Here is an 18,260-nt window from a genome sequence, read left to right on the forward strand (position 1 = left end):
GTTGCTTTTAATTAAAATGTCTAAAATACATTTTAAAATAAATTTATTTTTAATATTTGTTGCTTTTAATTAAGATAAATGTATCTAAAATGCAAAGCATTAAAAAAGTTTCTAATGAAATATTTATGCAGTCAAGTTCTCTAGTGTTATAATTTGGGCGAAGCTAAACTGAAGTGTGTGACACTTTAGTATGACATTAAATTATTTATTTATTTTTACAACAGAAGCAATGAAATTGAATGTCAGTGTGCCTATTAATCATTGTGATTGCATTTCAAATGCAGTTTAGCATTTAATTCAAATTTCTGCAAATGGCAAATGCTATCAGCCCAGTAACATAACAAAATAAGGTCAATTCAACTAACAATAAACTAACAATGAACTTTACATAACTTATTATGTTGGTTATGCATACAGTACCGTTCAAAAGTATGAGATCGGTAAAGTGTTTTTAATGCTTTCAAAATAAGTCTCTCAGCAATGCTGCATTTATTTGATTAAAAATACAGCGAAAACAGCAATACTATGAAATATTATTACAATTTAAAATAGATTTAACATTTTAAGATATATTAATCTGAAGGGTTAGTTCATCCCAAAATTTAAATTCCGTCATCAATTATTCGCCCTCATGTCGTTCCAAACCTGTAAGACTTTCGGAATTTAGTCACATAGTGACTTTTAATTTTTTGGGTTAACTAACCCTTTAACATTAGTAAATGTATTGTGAACAGTCATATATTACCAATTGTCAATGCATACATTTTCCAGTTACTTTTCTGTTTTCCTCATACCCTTCACACTCCTGGAGCTGCTCAATTTGCATAACCTGTCTTGTGATTCAGCTCTTTTACCGTTGCAACTGGGTTTATTTGTGTGCCATGGCTCTCGTGTCGTTTCGTGAGGGGGTTTGGCTGAGACCCCAGAGTCACTGTCAGCCCTTCCCACCCCTCTGCTTCTTAATTACTCTCATTCATTAAGGTGGGCTTTTTGACTAAATAACAATATCCACACACTGATTTGTCAATTTGCATAGCTAATTAAGTCATTAGCTGAAATGTTACCGATTAGAAAAAAAAAAGAAAAAAGAATGGCGCTTGCCAACGAGGCTTGACTTTGCCATCTGTTTTTGAACGGCAACTGTCGCCCTGCAGTCTGGGGTTTAAACCAGGGGCCAGGATCACACACACACACACACACACACACACACACACACACATACAGACGTGCTCACACAACCTACATGTTTCCAGCTGGTGGTTTGACGAAGAGCTCTAATTGCTATCAAATGGAAAGGCTGTCCAGTGCTCTTGTCTAATTAGATGTAGCCTGTGGCTAAACCCACACTGAGCCGCCCACATTTATACAAACAGACTACCTGAATGAATGATCCCACACTGGATCTGAGCTCGAGGAGCACAGAAAGCCCTCATTTGAGCTGGACATTTTTTAAGACTGGAGAAAATTTCAATCCATCCACATATCCAGGCATGTTACACATGCACAGCTATCAATTAAATCATTATTTCAGGACAAAAATATGATCACAAGAGGGCACTGTTGTAATACTGTTGAACACGAGACCCCCTCCCCAACCCGGTGATCACATGATCAGCTCATTGTGATTGGGCTCACGTAGGAGGCTGATCTGGCAGCATGCGATGACTGCACAGACAAAGCCAAGTGGCCACACTACATATGTAACCAGCGTGTTCCTCTCCACGACGCGAGGCAACATTGCTTACAACGAGGCTCACTGCTTCGAATGGGGAGTAAAATGAAGAGTGTTGTGACACAGACCCGTATGACCACACACACACACACACACACACACATCTATATGATAATGAGTGCTGGCACAGAGCCAGTTGCTCACACCAACAATTTTCTCACTGCTTGTGTGAATGTGTCTGCTGTCCTTAAAATGATGGACACTTGCTAGATACAAGCAGGACAAAATATATGCAATTAGAGTTACCTACACAGAGAGAGAAATTCACATTATATACAATTCACTTATACAGATCACGGCTGTTTTGTTAACTAAATCTAAAAAGCTGAAATAAAATATAAATATTACATGAAAGGCCACGCTTAAAAATGAAATTATAGAAATTAGAAAATGAATAGAAATGACTAGAACTTAAACTCAAAATTAAAATATAGTAAGCAGATTCATTATTTTAATAAATAAACATTTTAGTGGTATATTTGAAATACTAAAATAAACCCTGATATAGATATACAATTTAATTTTTTTCATATTTAATGATACGATACATTGAATAATATTATCATATTATTATAAATATATATAAATATTAAATATTATACATTATATTTTATATATATTATTAATAATATTTATTTCATAATAATATAATATGAACATATATAATTTACTATATTTGGCATTGGCCATCCTGTAAAAAAACCCCAAACACTATATGCACTTGTATATTGTTTATCATTATTAAAACGCTGAGCTGAAGAAAAAGTTAAAATAAAGGCTTGATACAATTGTATTTTTTTCCTGAGGATTCTTCTTCTAACGAAGAACAAATTTTTTATCCTTTAGAGCATGTAACCAAACAGCTCTGGTTTTGACAGACTCGGCTGGAACACGAGGGTGTCTCTTCTCTTTAATCTCCTCTTTGGCATTCATGTATCCAAGTGTCCCTGAACTCCAGGGGAAAAGCCACGCACTACAAATCCCATCATCCATCTGCAAACAAATTTACCGCCTCACAATACCACTCCCCAAAACAGCTTTCGCACTCGTGTGTTGTGCGTTTGACCCTGTGTGCAAACTGGGAGAACACATCAACCGCTAGAGTAATGCCTGAAAAGGAAGCCTGGGGGATAAAGAGGCACTCTGGGATAAATGCCTCTGTATTGGGGTTAAACACTGTAAGTGGGTAATATAGGAATTGAAAATGAGAGCTAAGGAGTCTCTCTCTGTGAAGGTGCTGAGTGTTTTTACTTCGGCATTGGCATTGGAATTGAATATGTTTAATATCTGTTTCATGGCCCAAAACTCAAACCATGAACAAACTTCACATTACCATAACATGCCATTACAACACAGTAATGTGTCATTAGTTGTTAAAGGTGCAGAATCAGTACAGACAAAATCAAATTTGAAGGAAAGTTCACCCAGAAATCTGTCTTTTACTCACAATGCTGCAGTTCCAAACCTGTATGAATTGATTTTTTTAAGTTAAAAACACAAAAAGAGAAATTCTGATGGTGCTGTTCAGTGTGCCGTTAATTGCAAACATATCACTGAATCATTGAGTTGACTGAGCAGGCTGACTGAGTCAGATTTATAAACAAATAATTCAATCTGGTTTTATAAAAAGAATCAGTTGATTCACTGAAAAGATTTTACTAAAAATAAAGTTTTGTTTATGAATCAGATGTTTCTACTTTTTTCATGAACGTGCCCAGCAGAGCTATGGCGAATGCCAAGAACATTTATATAGCGCAGAAGTCATATGGACTACTTGTAAGATCAGTTTTTGGTACTGTTAATGTAATTTTGGAACTTGACGGCCCTAGTCATCATTAGTTTTCTATCTATCTATCTATCTATCTATCTATCTATCTATCTATCTATCTATCTATCTATCTATCTATCTATCTATCTATCTATCTATCTATCTATCTATCTATCTATCTATCTATCTATCTATCTATCTATCTATCTATCTATCTATCTATCTATCTATCTATCTATCTATCTATCTATCTATCTATCTATCTACATTGTATATCTATATATATTCATACATATTGAATCAACTGATATAGGTTTTTATACAGTAACCCACCACCCACCAACACCACCCATTGTGTCTAAATATCTATATATATATATACATATTGTGTCTATACTGTATGTCTATTTATACTGTATATATGTGTCTATGTGTGTCTATATATATATATAGATATACAATATACACATTGTCTATCTATCTATCATCTATCTATCTATCATCTATCTATCTATCTATCTATCTATCTATCTATCTATCTATCTATCTATCTATCTATCTATCTATCTATCTATCTATCTATCTATCTATCTATCTATCTATCTATCTATCTATCTATCTATCTATCTATCTATCTATCTATATATATACTGTATATATATATATATATATATGAAGAGTTCAGATGCAAAAGCCTCTAAATGCCATTTGAAATTTTCTTCTTTAATGATGATTTTTATCAAACTTGTATAATTAAGTTCAGTAATTTTACTTAAATGGCAATGATAATTACCTATTATTGTTATTTAAGTAAAAATTACTGAACTTAAATATACAAGTTTGATAAAAATCATCATGAAAGAAGAAAATTTCAAATGGCATTTAGAGGCTTTTGCATCTGAACTCTTTATATACTTTTTAGTGAATCAACTGATATATACAGGTTTTTATACAGTACAAATTGTATATTCTATCCCCAACACTACCCTACCCATGTACCTACCCATCACAGAAAAATGTATGCATTTTTCATTTTCAAAAAACATCACTTGGTATGATTTATAAGTTGTTTTTTCTCATGGGGTCAAAAAATTTCTCCACAAGGACAAGGATTTCGGATATTGAAAATAAACAAATAATTAAGATATTTATGCAAATAAATAATTTTCTCGAAATAAATTCACCTTTTGTGTTTTGACACCCTAATTATAATCATATCCTTAGGAAAGCAACCTGAGCAAAATAACATTAACGTTTTTGGATGGTTACAGTGTGTGTGTGTGTAAATAAGAAGATTTGATGCTTACAGGTACCTGGCTGGCCAGAGTGAAGTTGTTGGCAGGGCTACGTTTCTTGCCGCCAGCGCTGTTGCCTAGGCTACTGTTAGACGCACTGCTGGCAGAGTTCTTCCTCTTTCTTCTCTTGGTCGTGGTCTGTCGAGTGGGCTCTGCTCTCCACCAAGCACACAAGCACACACAGACGAGAAGTATTAATAAAAGACAAACGCACACATCCACACTCACAAAAATGCCACAATGCGAGTGCATGCACACGGAGGAAGAAAAAAGACTTTTCCAACATATGAGAGCATACAAACGTAGGGGCGAATACACAGTGAAACAAATGCATCATGCTTTTTTTCTTTTTTTTTTGAGAGAGAAAGAATCAAAGGGCATTTAAACATCTCCCAAGACATGCACTAGTAAGAAAGAACCTCTGTTTTCATTTGCATAAATGCTCAACAGTGCGCACTGCAGTCTCTGCAGCCATGCATGCACGCTTATATCATTAATGTCTCAATGCTGTTTACTTTCATTAAATATCACAGTCTTTAAAATGAGATTTATAAGTCCTGGATAACTTATGTAACACATTTATGTAACCTGTAATACATTTTAATGAAGAAATGAAACAAGTTTTAGTCAAACAAATTGCCTATTTATCGTGAATACTCAAATATCCACATGCAATATCTCTCTTTTTATGCTGAGCATTCATGATTCAAACAGAGAGGAAAATGTATTTCATAGGTTTCCATTTAGACACAGAATGAGGTTTCCCTGTTAGAAGATGATTCAGAAGACGAGACAAGTACCTTTTTTGTGATTTGAGGGGAAAATTTCTGTTTTGAAGTTCTGTGGATGTCCAGCTGAAACCATATCCAAAGCAAGATTTATTTTCCAGGTAATACTTATAAATAATTAAGTAGTTATGCAAATCAAGGACCAGAATACATATGTACTGTAGAAGCAAAAATGTAAATGGCAAGACTGCTGATAACAGCAGACAAAAATAATAATTATAATATAACTAAATATAATAATTATAATTTAACTAAATACTTATAATAATAAGATTTCTTAAAATAACAATACATGTTTCTTGAGCAGAATGGAATGATTGTGACACTGAGGACAGGAGTAATCAATGATGCTTAAAAATCAGATTTACAGGAATAAATACTATTTAAAATACATTTGAACAGAAATAAATCACATTTAAAACATTAATAAAGAAATAAAATGTTTACAATATAACAGTTACAATATAACTGTTTTTACTCTACCTTTCATCAAATAAATGCAACATTGGTACTTCTTAAATCTTTCCAAACCCTAAACTATATACAATATACATAAAAATAAAAGTTAGCAAATGTTGTAAAGAATGTTCTGTACAGCCATGTATTATAACTATTATTATTATTATTATTATTATTATATATTAATTTAATTTCAGTATAACAATTAAAATATTTGGCACATTGTTAGTCAATGTAAATTTGAATGCAATAATGTCTGAAAATGAAATGCATTTTAGAGGTTCTTTCTAACCACACACAGGGAGATGTGTCCACATTGTTTGTGTATGACAGATTTCACATAAAGACGTATCCAATAATAAACAGCCTGTGCAAGGACATTTTTTTTAGAGAGAAGAACCTTTATTTTTGTATTTTTATCAGTGCAAGTGTGTGAATGACGTACTAAAACGTGCTCATTTCCACACATACACATACATGTGAAAAAAGAGGCAATAAAAAAAAAAACTTATCAGTGTTTAAAGGCAACCTTCTTTCCTTCCTGTTCCTGAACACAAAATGCTCTCCAGATTTTAAAAGAATGGGAGGAAAGAGGGAAGCAAAGCTAATAAGGAAACGACAATTACAGAAGATCCACTTCGATACGAATTGTGAGAAGGCCAGTGCTGACGCCTAAAGAGTGGGCGAGGGTCGTACAGGGTTTCATCCACAGGGAGCGGATGAAGGATGTGTTTTCAGGCTCATACATGTCATGTTGTCACTGTTTAGATCATAATGTAGAGTAAACCCTTTGTGTGTTCTAAAGATGAGTTTAAATCGTTGTTATTGATTGATTTGACCCCCTGAGGAACATATAAAGGCGTCAAAGAAATATCCACAGATGTCTAATCCCTTCGTCATCTGCCAAATGCAGTGATTTAAAAGTCCCCCTGTGGTGAAAATCAAGTTTTGTAATGTTGTTTACGTCTATGTGGTGTTTTTAATGTGCTTTAAAGGACAACTCCGGCGCAAAATGAACCTTTGGTCTATTAACACATTGGTACATAGTCAACCGTTCTCTGAGATTTGTTTTCATGATAATCGAATGTAAAGAGTTTTATCTCTAAAAACTGTTTAGCGCATTACGCTAGTATATAGTGCATAGAGTAATGAAATCCATGGTCGTGGTTTGACTGGTTGAGACTGGTTTTCCAAAGATGGCTCCTGCCTGTATACGCGAAGTCATTATGTTACTGTGTTAGTGTTGGACTATGTTGAGCCTTGTTAGTGGTATCAACTAGCGATTTTGGTAACACTTTACTTATACAACCTTCATTTTACGACCAAAAAAATGAAGTTATTTGCAGGTTATATATCTGCTTGTTACCCCTTTATTGTTCCCTTATACCTACATGGAAGTACACTATAATTACAGAAACGTACAATGTAATTTCGGTGTACTAATGCAGTTGTTTGCAGGTCGTAAAATAAAATGTTACCGCGATTTTTCATTACTCGATGCCCTATATCCTAGCATTATATGCTAAACAGTTTTTAAAGATCAAACTCTTTACATTCGATTATCATTCAAACAAATCTCAGAGAACAGTTGGTTCATTTTGTGCCAGCATTGTCCTTTAAGACAAACCATGTGCAAATTCATAAGTTAGCAACATTGCTAAATATTTTCTCTTTTAAACTGCAATGAAAAAAAAAATGTAAAAATTATTATTAACTGCAATGAAGCAGGGGAGTTATATTTTTCTATTGATATTACAAATCAGGCACATTTAGCAATATAGCGGGTTGATTATGTAAATGATGTATATTACTATGTTATCATACATGCCTATATGCCTTTCAAAGCATTGTTCAAAGCGTTTGTACTAATTTTTAGATGGGAGTTGTAAGCCTCTGAGATAGCAAACGGGAACATAGTTTGTGTAACATAAGCGACACATCAGTAGCTGTTTGATAACGTAGTCAAGCAAAAGGATAATCATAATAATTACCGTTATGTTGTAGAGAGCGACACATAAAATGCAATACCATTCTGATACATTGACATCGAGCCTGTAATTCCCTCTTCCACTTCTTCTGAATCAATTTTTTGGTTCAAACATTTATGGCTGAATTAAACCAGTTATTTCCACTTACCATCGTAAAGCATTTATACAGTAAATCTGACCGAGTGGAGGCGGGACTAATTAGCATATTCATGGTTCCGACCGAGTGTAGTAAATAAAGAAAGGGTGTAGATTTACATTCAAGCTATTTTAAGGCATGAATAAAAAAAATTCACGGGAAAAAAATGAGGGATACCCTGCTAAATGAATTGCTCGTTAAAGCTACCAGTTCGAACTCGTCCATGAGTGTTAACTCAAACGTAAACGCGAAAGGCGAAGCTTGAATTAACGGGTATGTCCCTCTTTGGCTCATGTACTTTCAAGATGGAGGGGCAACATGGCGACCGACATCAGAACCCCTTACTTGTATGTATTTTCAATGGCATATTATACACTCACGAGAATACTTTATTACTTGAACGAAGTAAATATACATTAATGAGCACGTATATTTTTGAAAGAACTAAGTGTTTTTAGCTAAGAACAAACTAAAAGAGTTACACAGTGTAGCTTGTTTAAATACACTACCACAGACACTGTGTTTCCTTTTTTTTAATGCTATGACATTCATACATTTTTAAAGTTTGGCTCAAATGTCCAAACATTAAGGGTTTTAAAACTAGCAAGTCTGTTCCAGTATGATATACAGTCAATAATGATGGAGAGGCTCACGTAAGAGTGTAAAACCACAAAATTACCACTCGTTTTCCCTGATAGGTCCAACCGAAGAGCTGAATATATTCCCTAAGACCATGACGTTAAACACACACACATCCGTGAGGATCAGATCAGATCACAAATTACTGCCATTAGGAGTGTCCCCGTTCCATAAATACAGTGGAGAGGACAGTGATTTGCTGTTACCTGGAGGGGCCACCATTCTTTGCCACTTCTGGAACAGACAGGTCTTTAGACAGTCTCTCGGGCTAAGGTTGTAGGTCTTGTGTCGGGACATTAACTCTTGCATCGGCTCCAGAATGACACACAACTGGAAGAAACACACATAAACATACACATGAAACATCATCAGTTACTGTCAAGTTACCCATTTTAAAGCTTTAACAATATTAGCATTTAAATCCCACAGCGGGTGGCCTGAAATTCACACGGATACGCACACACACACACACACACACACAAATCATTTCCCACTGACAGGATCGTATCCAAACGCTGCTGTATCCTCTCACTTCCACAGGTCCAGAGAAACAATCTCTGGATCCGTGCCCACAGAGCGGGGCTATTTCTAGTCTGAATGTGAGGAAACCTACAAGCTTCCTTGTCCATCTCGCCGGACAGTGGTCTTATTACGTCCGAGCACAGGAAACATCCTCGGTGTGGATCTACTGATAAACGTGCTGAAACAAATGCAGTTTTTTCATGTGATGCTAATGAGTCACTTTTACGAGGTATTTTTTCAGCAAGCCAATGCGAGGATCGTGAGAAATTACCCCGGAGAGAGGAAAAATGATCTTGTTTACGGGAATTACAGTGCACTGCTAAAATCCCAGAGGTTGACCCCACAATTAAGTCAGTAAAAACAATTATGAAATTATTATTCATTTTTTTCAGACCCGAAAGAGTCTTAGGCTTTTTCTTAAATAATGGGAACATGAGATATACATATATATATACACGGTAAAACATAAAGGTAAATACTACTGTATATGCACCATGGCTGATCATGTGCAGTGAAAAAAGCAGGTGCAGATTTAGCTGAGGGTGCATAGACTCGCTGTTACAAGAGCTGCGTATAATCCAAATTTAATTCACAATTCAGCTTAGGCTGCACCACTGCATTTGCGTTTATAAGAGAGACTGTGCGTTTAATGCGAGCAACAACAACAACAACTGAGAAAGACACACTCAGTGGGAGAAAAAACTGCTGTTCCTAAAACCTTGAAAGGGTCTTTTTTCCTTTGCTTCTCCCAGCAGCTCGCGATAAACAAGTTTGTGTTTTTCTGCTGTGCTCGAGCTCAGTGCAGAGAGGGACCCACAATGCCACACCTCAAATGGGAACACTCATTAATGTTATGCTAATTCTCTCTATCCAATTCATTTTCTCTCCCTCTCTTGTTCTCCCATTCGCAAAACGGAGCTGTCACTCACACTGAAATGACGAGAATAAACAAAGCACACCATGAAGCCGGCTAATAAATTCTGAGCAGTGTTAACACACACACACTTAGTCACATTTAAGTGTACGAATTTATATACATATTTTACATGACATTTTTCACTATCTATGCATAGTGTAAAAATAACAGTAACATGCACAAGTTAAAAGGAATGACCATGTTTAATTACCAGGGTAATATCATGAGTTTTTGAACACAGTGGTTCTCAGCCCGTTTGACTTGAAGGCATTCTGTTAATAGGATGGATGTTTGCTGAGGTCCCCTAATGGTCCCTGGCCCCCTGGCTGAGAACCACTGGTATACAAGATACCACAATATAGAAAAGGTTCTATCAGCGCTACGTGTTTGGAACCCCTAAAAGGTTCTATACAGAACCCTTTTTAAGGGTTCAATAATAAGATAAGAACCCTTTAGGGTTCTTTGTAACCAGGAAAAAGGTTCTATATGGAACCTTTTGGGTTCATTCATTATCATTTGTTTTGTCCTTTCCGGATTAAATATTTCATATTATTGACAAACATAAAGACCCTAAAATGTATTTGTGAATGCATGTGAATGATCACAAAATTCATGATATGGGGGTTAGAAAATGTATATATTTATATCAATTTATGAAGTTAATTAATATCACACGAAGAGTGCCATTTCAGTTTTTCTCCTCCAAAAATCAGCATGATTAAAATGTGATATTAAGTTACTACAACAGTTTAATAAACAATAATTTAATTACAACCACATAATGTTGAACCTATAGAAACTATAGAATATAGTATAGAACCTTTTTCACTTTTTTAAAAAGTTCTGTGGAGTTGAGTAAAGAACCCTATGCTTCATATATAGAACCCAAATGAACCCTTTTTTCTAAGAGTGTACCATAGAATTATCATCTGATATCCATCAATGGACCATGGTATCTTCACAATACTTTTTTTTTTGTAAGGGAGACAGAACAAAATAATTTTTGTTCTGCTTACCCTGAGGTAGTTGAGGGTGAAGTTGGTCAATCCCATGCGGGTGATGTTTTTCGAGAGCTGCTCCAGGACTTGAGGGTCTTGTGCCTGTAGGTGGACAAAAAAAAAGGAATGTTATCACTTAATACAACCGCAGCATGTTATTGACCAAAATCAACTCATATGGCTTTTCTAATGCTTCATTTAAGAGACCCCAGATGTAACCACATATTTACGGTTATATTCAGATCTATATTTTGAATATCTGAGGGGTGAGGATTGGGGGACATGTGTCTTTCTCTGTGTCTATGGTGGTTGTAACAGTGGAAGTGCTGTTAATTTTGTGTGCTGTAGAATCACTGTGATTACGCTGAATACATTTTTGATTCAGATTTTGGGCATTGAATCAGGGGTGTGCTGCAGCTGCTAATTAATATTGATTGACTAAATGTAAATTGAAATGTGATAGCGATTTCACTATGAATTGCAAACGAATGCGGTTTTTGTTCTTATGGTAAATTATTGACTAGATTCATCAAGGTAAATTGTGTTATGATTGATATAGCAATGACATCAGCCAATCATTGAGGTCCTGTCACTTGATTCATCTGGGCAGTGTGAACCAGCAGAGAAGAGCAGGGGTATTCAATTCAATTTCCAAGTAGTCTGGTGTCTATATTTACTTCCCAGTGGAGGTCAAGAAGAAAGAATAGTTCTAAATTTCCATCTTGACAGCAGTAATACTTATAGTACTTACAGTAGTAATTATTTTTACACTACAGTGTGTATGGCAGAAGGCCATGTGACAGAAAATAATGTATACTGTATGGGGATTCAGGGTTTTTCTTTTGAAGTCAGGACCATTTTTATATTTAGCTAAAAATGAGTATCTAAAATACAAACAAGCAATGCACATAATAATCAAAAGACTCTCGTCTTGAGCAGAAAAGAGTAATTGTAGTAATTTCAAAGTTTTAGTTGTTTCCTTGCCATCAGCAAATAATTGTCCCAATTCTAACATTGTTCATTATGAAATGCAATTGACAGATTGATTAATACTGCTAAATGAAAAAAAAAAAGTCTTATAAAAACGTCTATTTTATATTGTAAATTGTATTTGCTGCATACTTATTTTCGGCAGTGTTTTAGAGAAAATATCAATCTATTTGCTGCTCACCGTGTTTCTTGTGACAGAGCTCTGACATTCCCGGTTTGTCATGTGTTTGTGTTTAGTCTGGTTTGTTGTGAGCACATGGCTTGTCTTGTCTTTCTTACAAGGGGAGGATTAGTTTGTAGTTTTGTTTTGTTTCTTTACTACTTAATAAATACCCTTACTCCTGCACTGAATCCTCGCTTCACTATTTTAGCATTACGTGACACGCAAAGAAAGGCCTCAAATCAAGCTCTTGATAAAAAGGATATAGCGCCTAAAGATCATTACCATATACAGTACATGACGCCTCTGAGCGCTTGTGTTGTGTACTGCTTATTTTTATTTGTTGCTCACTTTGAAATCTGGAAACGGTTAAATGGTGCTACCGCTGTCAGTATCTCTCATGGTCCGGTTATAACAAGGCTAGGGTCCGGAACCATGCAGACCGCAGTCCGCTTTGAGCATCTAAAACACGGTTCCCCAAATGTGCTCATATTCTCATTAGCCTCGATCAGATGAGTTTGACTCAATTTCTTTGCAGCTTTACCCGTGTGTACAAGAATGAGTTGATCAAACAAGCTGCAGTAACTTTTGCACTATCCTTGTCAAAAATCTTTCAAAGCCTTTCTCCCTCAGTCACTCTCTCTCCCTCTCCACCAGAATACATGGCCCCAAAGGGCCCAATTTAAGAGCATGTGAATTTTATAAGTTGCTGTGAACAAACTTTCTAAAAACTACACTATCTCTGAATCTACAAGGGGGAGTGATGAGTTAAAACTCAAATGTGATTTAAAGCGAAATATATTGCTTAAAAAGCAATGAGTCATTAAAAGTTAAGTTTTAAAATGAGAAAGTATGAACACCTGGGCCCGTATTCATAAAGTTTCTGAGAATCCTCTCAGAAATCTCTTAAGCTTAAAAACATTTATGTAGGAGTCTTAGCTTAAGAGCGATCTGAGAGCAATTCTGAGTAAGGAAAAAACTTTCATCTTAGTGAAGAGGCGGGGTTGACCCCGTTGCTATGTATGACACAATCTTTTGAAGACTGTGATTGGTTGGTTGTCCGCAAAGGAAAAAAGGAGTGATTTTAAGTATAGGGTCTATTATAAGCCTTCACTTTAAAATTACATGCATAATTTTTCCTATTTGACTGTTCTCAAACACACACACATTATATAAGTGAATATAAATCCTTTATTTTATTTACCATGCTGTTAATTTCCTATAAGGTTTACACTGCTGGCATGTCTATTTAAGCGGTGGTTTGAATGTTGGCTTTAATGTAACAAACATGGAATCAAAAGCAAGAAGGATGAGAAAGCCTGACTGGAAAGAGGAACAGTGTTTACTGTCAGCCCAGTTAGTGGATGAACACAAGGCCATCCCTTTATTAACTCACTGTCATCCATTGTGTGCGCTACACATTTCTTCTTCCTCTTCATCTTTCTGCCATTTTCTCCTCTGCTAAAGAAACTCTTAAGCCTCTTAAAAGTCCTTGTTCGTACTCTTAACAATTTTGACCTTAAGACCTCTTTAAATGGTTTAGATACTTTCTGAATTACTTCTTTCTTTACTGGGATATTTTCTTTCATTTTAAGAGTAAACGCCCACATTTCAAAGTCTTTTCTTAGAATTTTGTCACTAGGAGTCTGGAGCTACTCTTTGCATTAAGATTCTTTATGAATACGGGCCCAGGTTTTCTGTTGCTTTATTTCCATAATCGCAGCATGTCTGCCGTTTTCACTGTATTTTTGATCAAATAAATGCAGTCTTGATGAGAATGAGAGCCTTTAAAAAATATTGAAAAAAAATCATAAGTTAAGAACCAAAGATCAAAAACCGCTAAACTAAATTTTATAAGACGAATAGCTTTGCAAAACAGCTGGTAAACTGCACACACACCTCCACCCAAACCATGTGGTAGGACAGCCCTATAGGATGGAGTGATGATATCAAACTCACGTGCATGGCTAGAATGCTCCGTGGGATGAGTTCCCGATACTGTCTGATGTTGAAGTGCCACGTCTTGATCCTCATCAGATCGTCGAAGGCAAACTCCAGAATCAACCTGCCCTCCGTACACACCTGAGAATGCAAACATCGAGAAGTCTATGATGTCTTCAAAGTCTACAGTCTGCTGATATGTCCTTTGTGTTAAATGTCTCTCTCATCGTGATAAATAAAAGGTGTTTATGTTGTACACCTGAACTGAAGGCCAACGAAATGGAAATACTTGAGAAGAGCTTACACAAAAACAAAACAACAAAATGCTGAATACATGCAGAGGTCATAAACCATTGGCAATTACTTAAAAATCAGGATGTGAAAAACATTCTGCTGAATTTAGAGCTGCGCTACTCATAGCCCCAATGTTCTGTTGCTGGGGCAACTGGAGGATGAGGAGGAGGAGGAAGGCGGAGGAAGGGGGATTGGGGGGGTGGGAGCGTCAGCTGATTAGTTGGCATGGCAACGGCAAAGATGTAATCCCGCCAGAGCCACTCTAATCAATGCCCTCAGCACAGATGGTCTCTGGAGGATCAACAAGAAAAGAGGCTGGCGGGAGAGCACAGCGCCATCACATGACCACACTCTTTCACATTCTCTTGCTCTCTCTCCCTTCTGTATGCTTTTCCTACTCTCTGAATCGTTTTTCGCTTGTTTCACTCTTTCCCCGTCTCTCCTTTTTTTGTGTCCATCTTTCCATCCCTTTTTCAACACCGTAACATGCTGGGGGAAAAAATAAAAGACTTTTCGTCTCCCTCTAAAACTGTACTGCTTCATAGCTGTGCTTTAGGATGTGTTTAAAATTTCAACCGGTCTAGCATTATGTCCAATAGAGGATACACGCATAACAGAAAAATACTATCATCATGATCAATTTCATCTCATCATCATTCACTTGTGATGGAAATGACATTCTGGAATCTCCTTAGTCTGGCTAAAGTTAATTCCATAGCTAGATTTTTATGTATCCTTAATACTCACAACAATACAATTAAAAAGCTTGATTGCAAATAAAACAATATGGAATTTTACAAAATTGTTTAAAAAATGTACAAGTACACTAACTTTTCAATTGGGTGAAAAAGTTGTTGACAGCTGAAATGTATGTAAACTAGTTTATTTTCACACACTACATATCCAAATGGCTTATATATATATATATATATATATATATATGTGCAAAAGCCTCTAAATGCCATTTGAAATTTTCTTCTTTAATGATGATTTTTATCAAACTTGTATATTTAAGTTCAGTAACTTCACTTAAATAACAATTAATAGGTAATTATCATTGCCATTTAAGTGAAATCACTGAACTTAAATATACAAGCTTGATAAAAATGATCATTCTAGAAGAAAATTTCAAATGGCACTTAGAGGCTTTTGCATCTGAACTCTTCATATATATATATATATATTAGGGCTGGGCAATGATTAATCGCGATTAATCGCATCCAAAATAAAAGTTTGTGTTTACGTAATATATGTGTGTGTGGTGTGTATAATTATTTTGTATATATAAATACACAAACATGCATGTATATATTTAAGAAATATTTGCATGTATATACTTTATATATATTTATACATAATTAATATTATGTAAAAATATAAATATTTGATATATTAAGAACACATTTTTCTAAAATATATACATGCATGTGTGTGTATTTATATATACAAAATAATTATACACACTATGCACACATATATTATGTAAACACAAACTTTTATTTTGGATGCGATTAATCACGATAAATCGTTGCCCAGCCTTAATATATATATATATATATATATATGAATTTGGTTCTCCACTTGTGTACAAATACACAAATGACTACAAAATATTAGCTATTATGTTTTTGAATATTTCTCTGAATGCAGCACAAGAGTACAGCTGAGATTTTGTAATCAGTTCCTCAAAGACTAGTGGGTTTCTATTCATCTGTATCTGTAATAAGTACATGGGCTCTTGTATGGATTAAAGTGGATTAGTTCCTAACAGTATGTGAAAATAATCTAAAGTGCTTGATGGACAAGGCAGAAACGTAAAATCTGTTGATAAGTGGTTTAACCCGGCTCTGATGCATGATGTCCACTCAAGTCATTTTTTAACCATTCAGGGTGTGACATTACACCAAAACCACAATGGGCTGATGACCTTTCACCTTTTTTCATAATACTATGACTTTTTGTTATTTTTATTACTATAACAACGTTTTATTATTATTATTATTAAGACAGCAGGAATTCAAGTACCTATATCTTATATTCCACTGACCGAGGCATAAACATGTCAACAGGGTGTGACTAATAAAACTAAGTGACTAATAAAATAAAATAATACAATAAAACCATATTCAATCATTAAACAGTTAGCTGACACCTAATTTTGTCTATTTCTATTTCAAATGCAAGTCTGTATTATGCTTGCTTTAGTGTCCTAGTTTTAGTGTATTCAGACCATGCAGAAAATGAAATCTCACCAACTTGATTTTATTGTTTTTTTTTTACCATGACTATGAAACCAGTCAAAAGTATATGACAATACACTGTATACACAGAGTGAGCACTGAGTAATAGATTCATAAAGAGCTTTTTTTTTTTTACCATGACTATGAAACCAGTCAAAAGTATTTGACAATACACTGTATACACAGAGTGAGCGCTGAGTAATAGATTCATAAAGAGCTTTCTCAGCAGAGTCCTAACCTCCATCAGTAAACACTTCTGTTATAGAATAATAGCCGTGATTAAAGTAGTACATTATCAAGCTTGCACACTCACACACACACACACACACCCTTCTTTACCTTGGTGAACATGGGCTTGCCGTGCTGTGTGACCATAGTGCACTGGTCGCAGTCCACAGTGATGCAGGAGTTGTGGAAGGACTCTTTGGAGTGTTTCAGGATGTAGTAGAGGTCTGACACGCCACCTTCAAATACCGTGCTGAAGTAACGAGGGATGAGGGTCCGCCCGATTGCTGAGGAGGGAGATAAGATGTCATTTACATTGCATTTCATTTTAATGCATTACTAGATGACTCGAAATGTCTCAACTTTTTCACTGTTTGTTGCGCTATTAGTAAAGTAAGATGTTGATCCCCCACATTTCTTGCAACTCTTAGTCCTTTCAGTTTCTACAGTTTTCACAAATATGTGGCATCATAGTTCAAGCACACATTTTAATTATACGTTTCTATTTTTAACATTAAGTATTTTTGTTTTTGCAGCATTTTCATAGTATCCCCACTAACAAAAATATGTTCTGAGAATTTTATTCCCATTCCCATTAACGTTAGTAACGTTATTTCTGAATTTAAAAAAAAAAACATTTTTACTTGATTCTGTGGGGGGGAAAAACAGCAAACATTTTGCAAACATTATGAGTATGTTGCTTTGGAATGTTCTATGAATCTTCCGAAACAAGTAGTAACAATCTTTAGACAAACGTCCAACTAAAAACGTTTAAGGGAATATGTTGCATGAACTATGTACAAATAACAATTTTGTGGAGAACATTAATAAAGAACAGATAACTTTGAATGCACATCCTATTACCATACTGGAGGAATGTTTGTTCATAACTTGAGAAGAGAACCTTTCAACAATGTTAGCCAAAGTTCTGAGAATGATCCCTGTAAGCTGGAATGTTCGATTTTGGGGTGGCAAACCCCTGGATTTGACTCCTCAACATTCATAATTGATTTATTTATAAAGCACAATTAAAACAACGTAATGTTGACCAATGTGCTGGACAATCACACAATAAAATGACACAAATAAAATGTATTTCCATACAAATAATGGCAAACAACATCTGTTAAGAGCCTCTTGCCAATTATCCCAATGTATCTGGTTGTCTA

General features: G+C 35.2%; 1 protein-coding gene across 3 annotated transcripts in view; it reads right to left on the bottom strand.

Moving 5' to 3' along the window:
- Window positions 1–18,260, bottom strand: part of ldb2a (LIM domain binding 2a) — a 55,034-nt gene that overhangs the window by 2,700 nt on the left and 34,074 nt on the right. Inside the window, exons 3-8 of one of the 3 annotated variants that reach the window (XM_039648722.2) lie at window positions 17,206–17,378; window positions 14,351–14,473; window positions 11,260–11,343; window positions 9,012–9,135; window positions 5,596–5,649; window positions 4,814–4,947 (exon numbers count right to left, since the gene is read on the bottom strand). In XM_039648722.2, coding sequence (XP_039504656.1) covers window positions 4,814–4,947; window positions 5,596–5,649; window positions 9,012–9,135; window positions 11,260–11,343; window positions 14,351–14,473; window positions 17,206–17,378 — 692 coding nt within the window. Of the gene's footprint in view, window positions 1–4,807; window positions 4,948–5,595; window positions 5,650–9,011; window positions 9,136–11,259; window positions 11,344–14,350; window positions 14,474–17,205; window positions 17,379–18,260 lie in introns of all 3 variants that reach the window. The other 2 variants (XM_039648721.2, XM_039648723.2) reach the window with 2 other exon arrangements.

Source organism: Pimephales promelas, chromosome 9 (assembly GCF_988280905.1).
Source record: "Pimephales promelas chromosome 9, fPimPro1.hap1.1, whole genome shotgun sequence".
In the NCBI taxonomy this organism is placed as follows: Eukaryota; Metazoa; Chordata; class Actinopteri; order Cypriniformes; family Leuciscidae; genus Pimephales; species Pimephales promelas.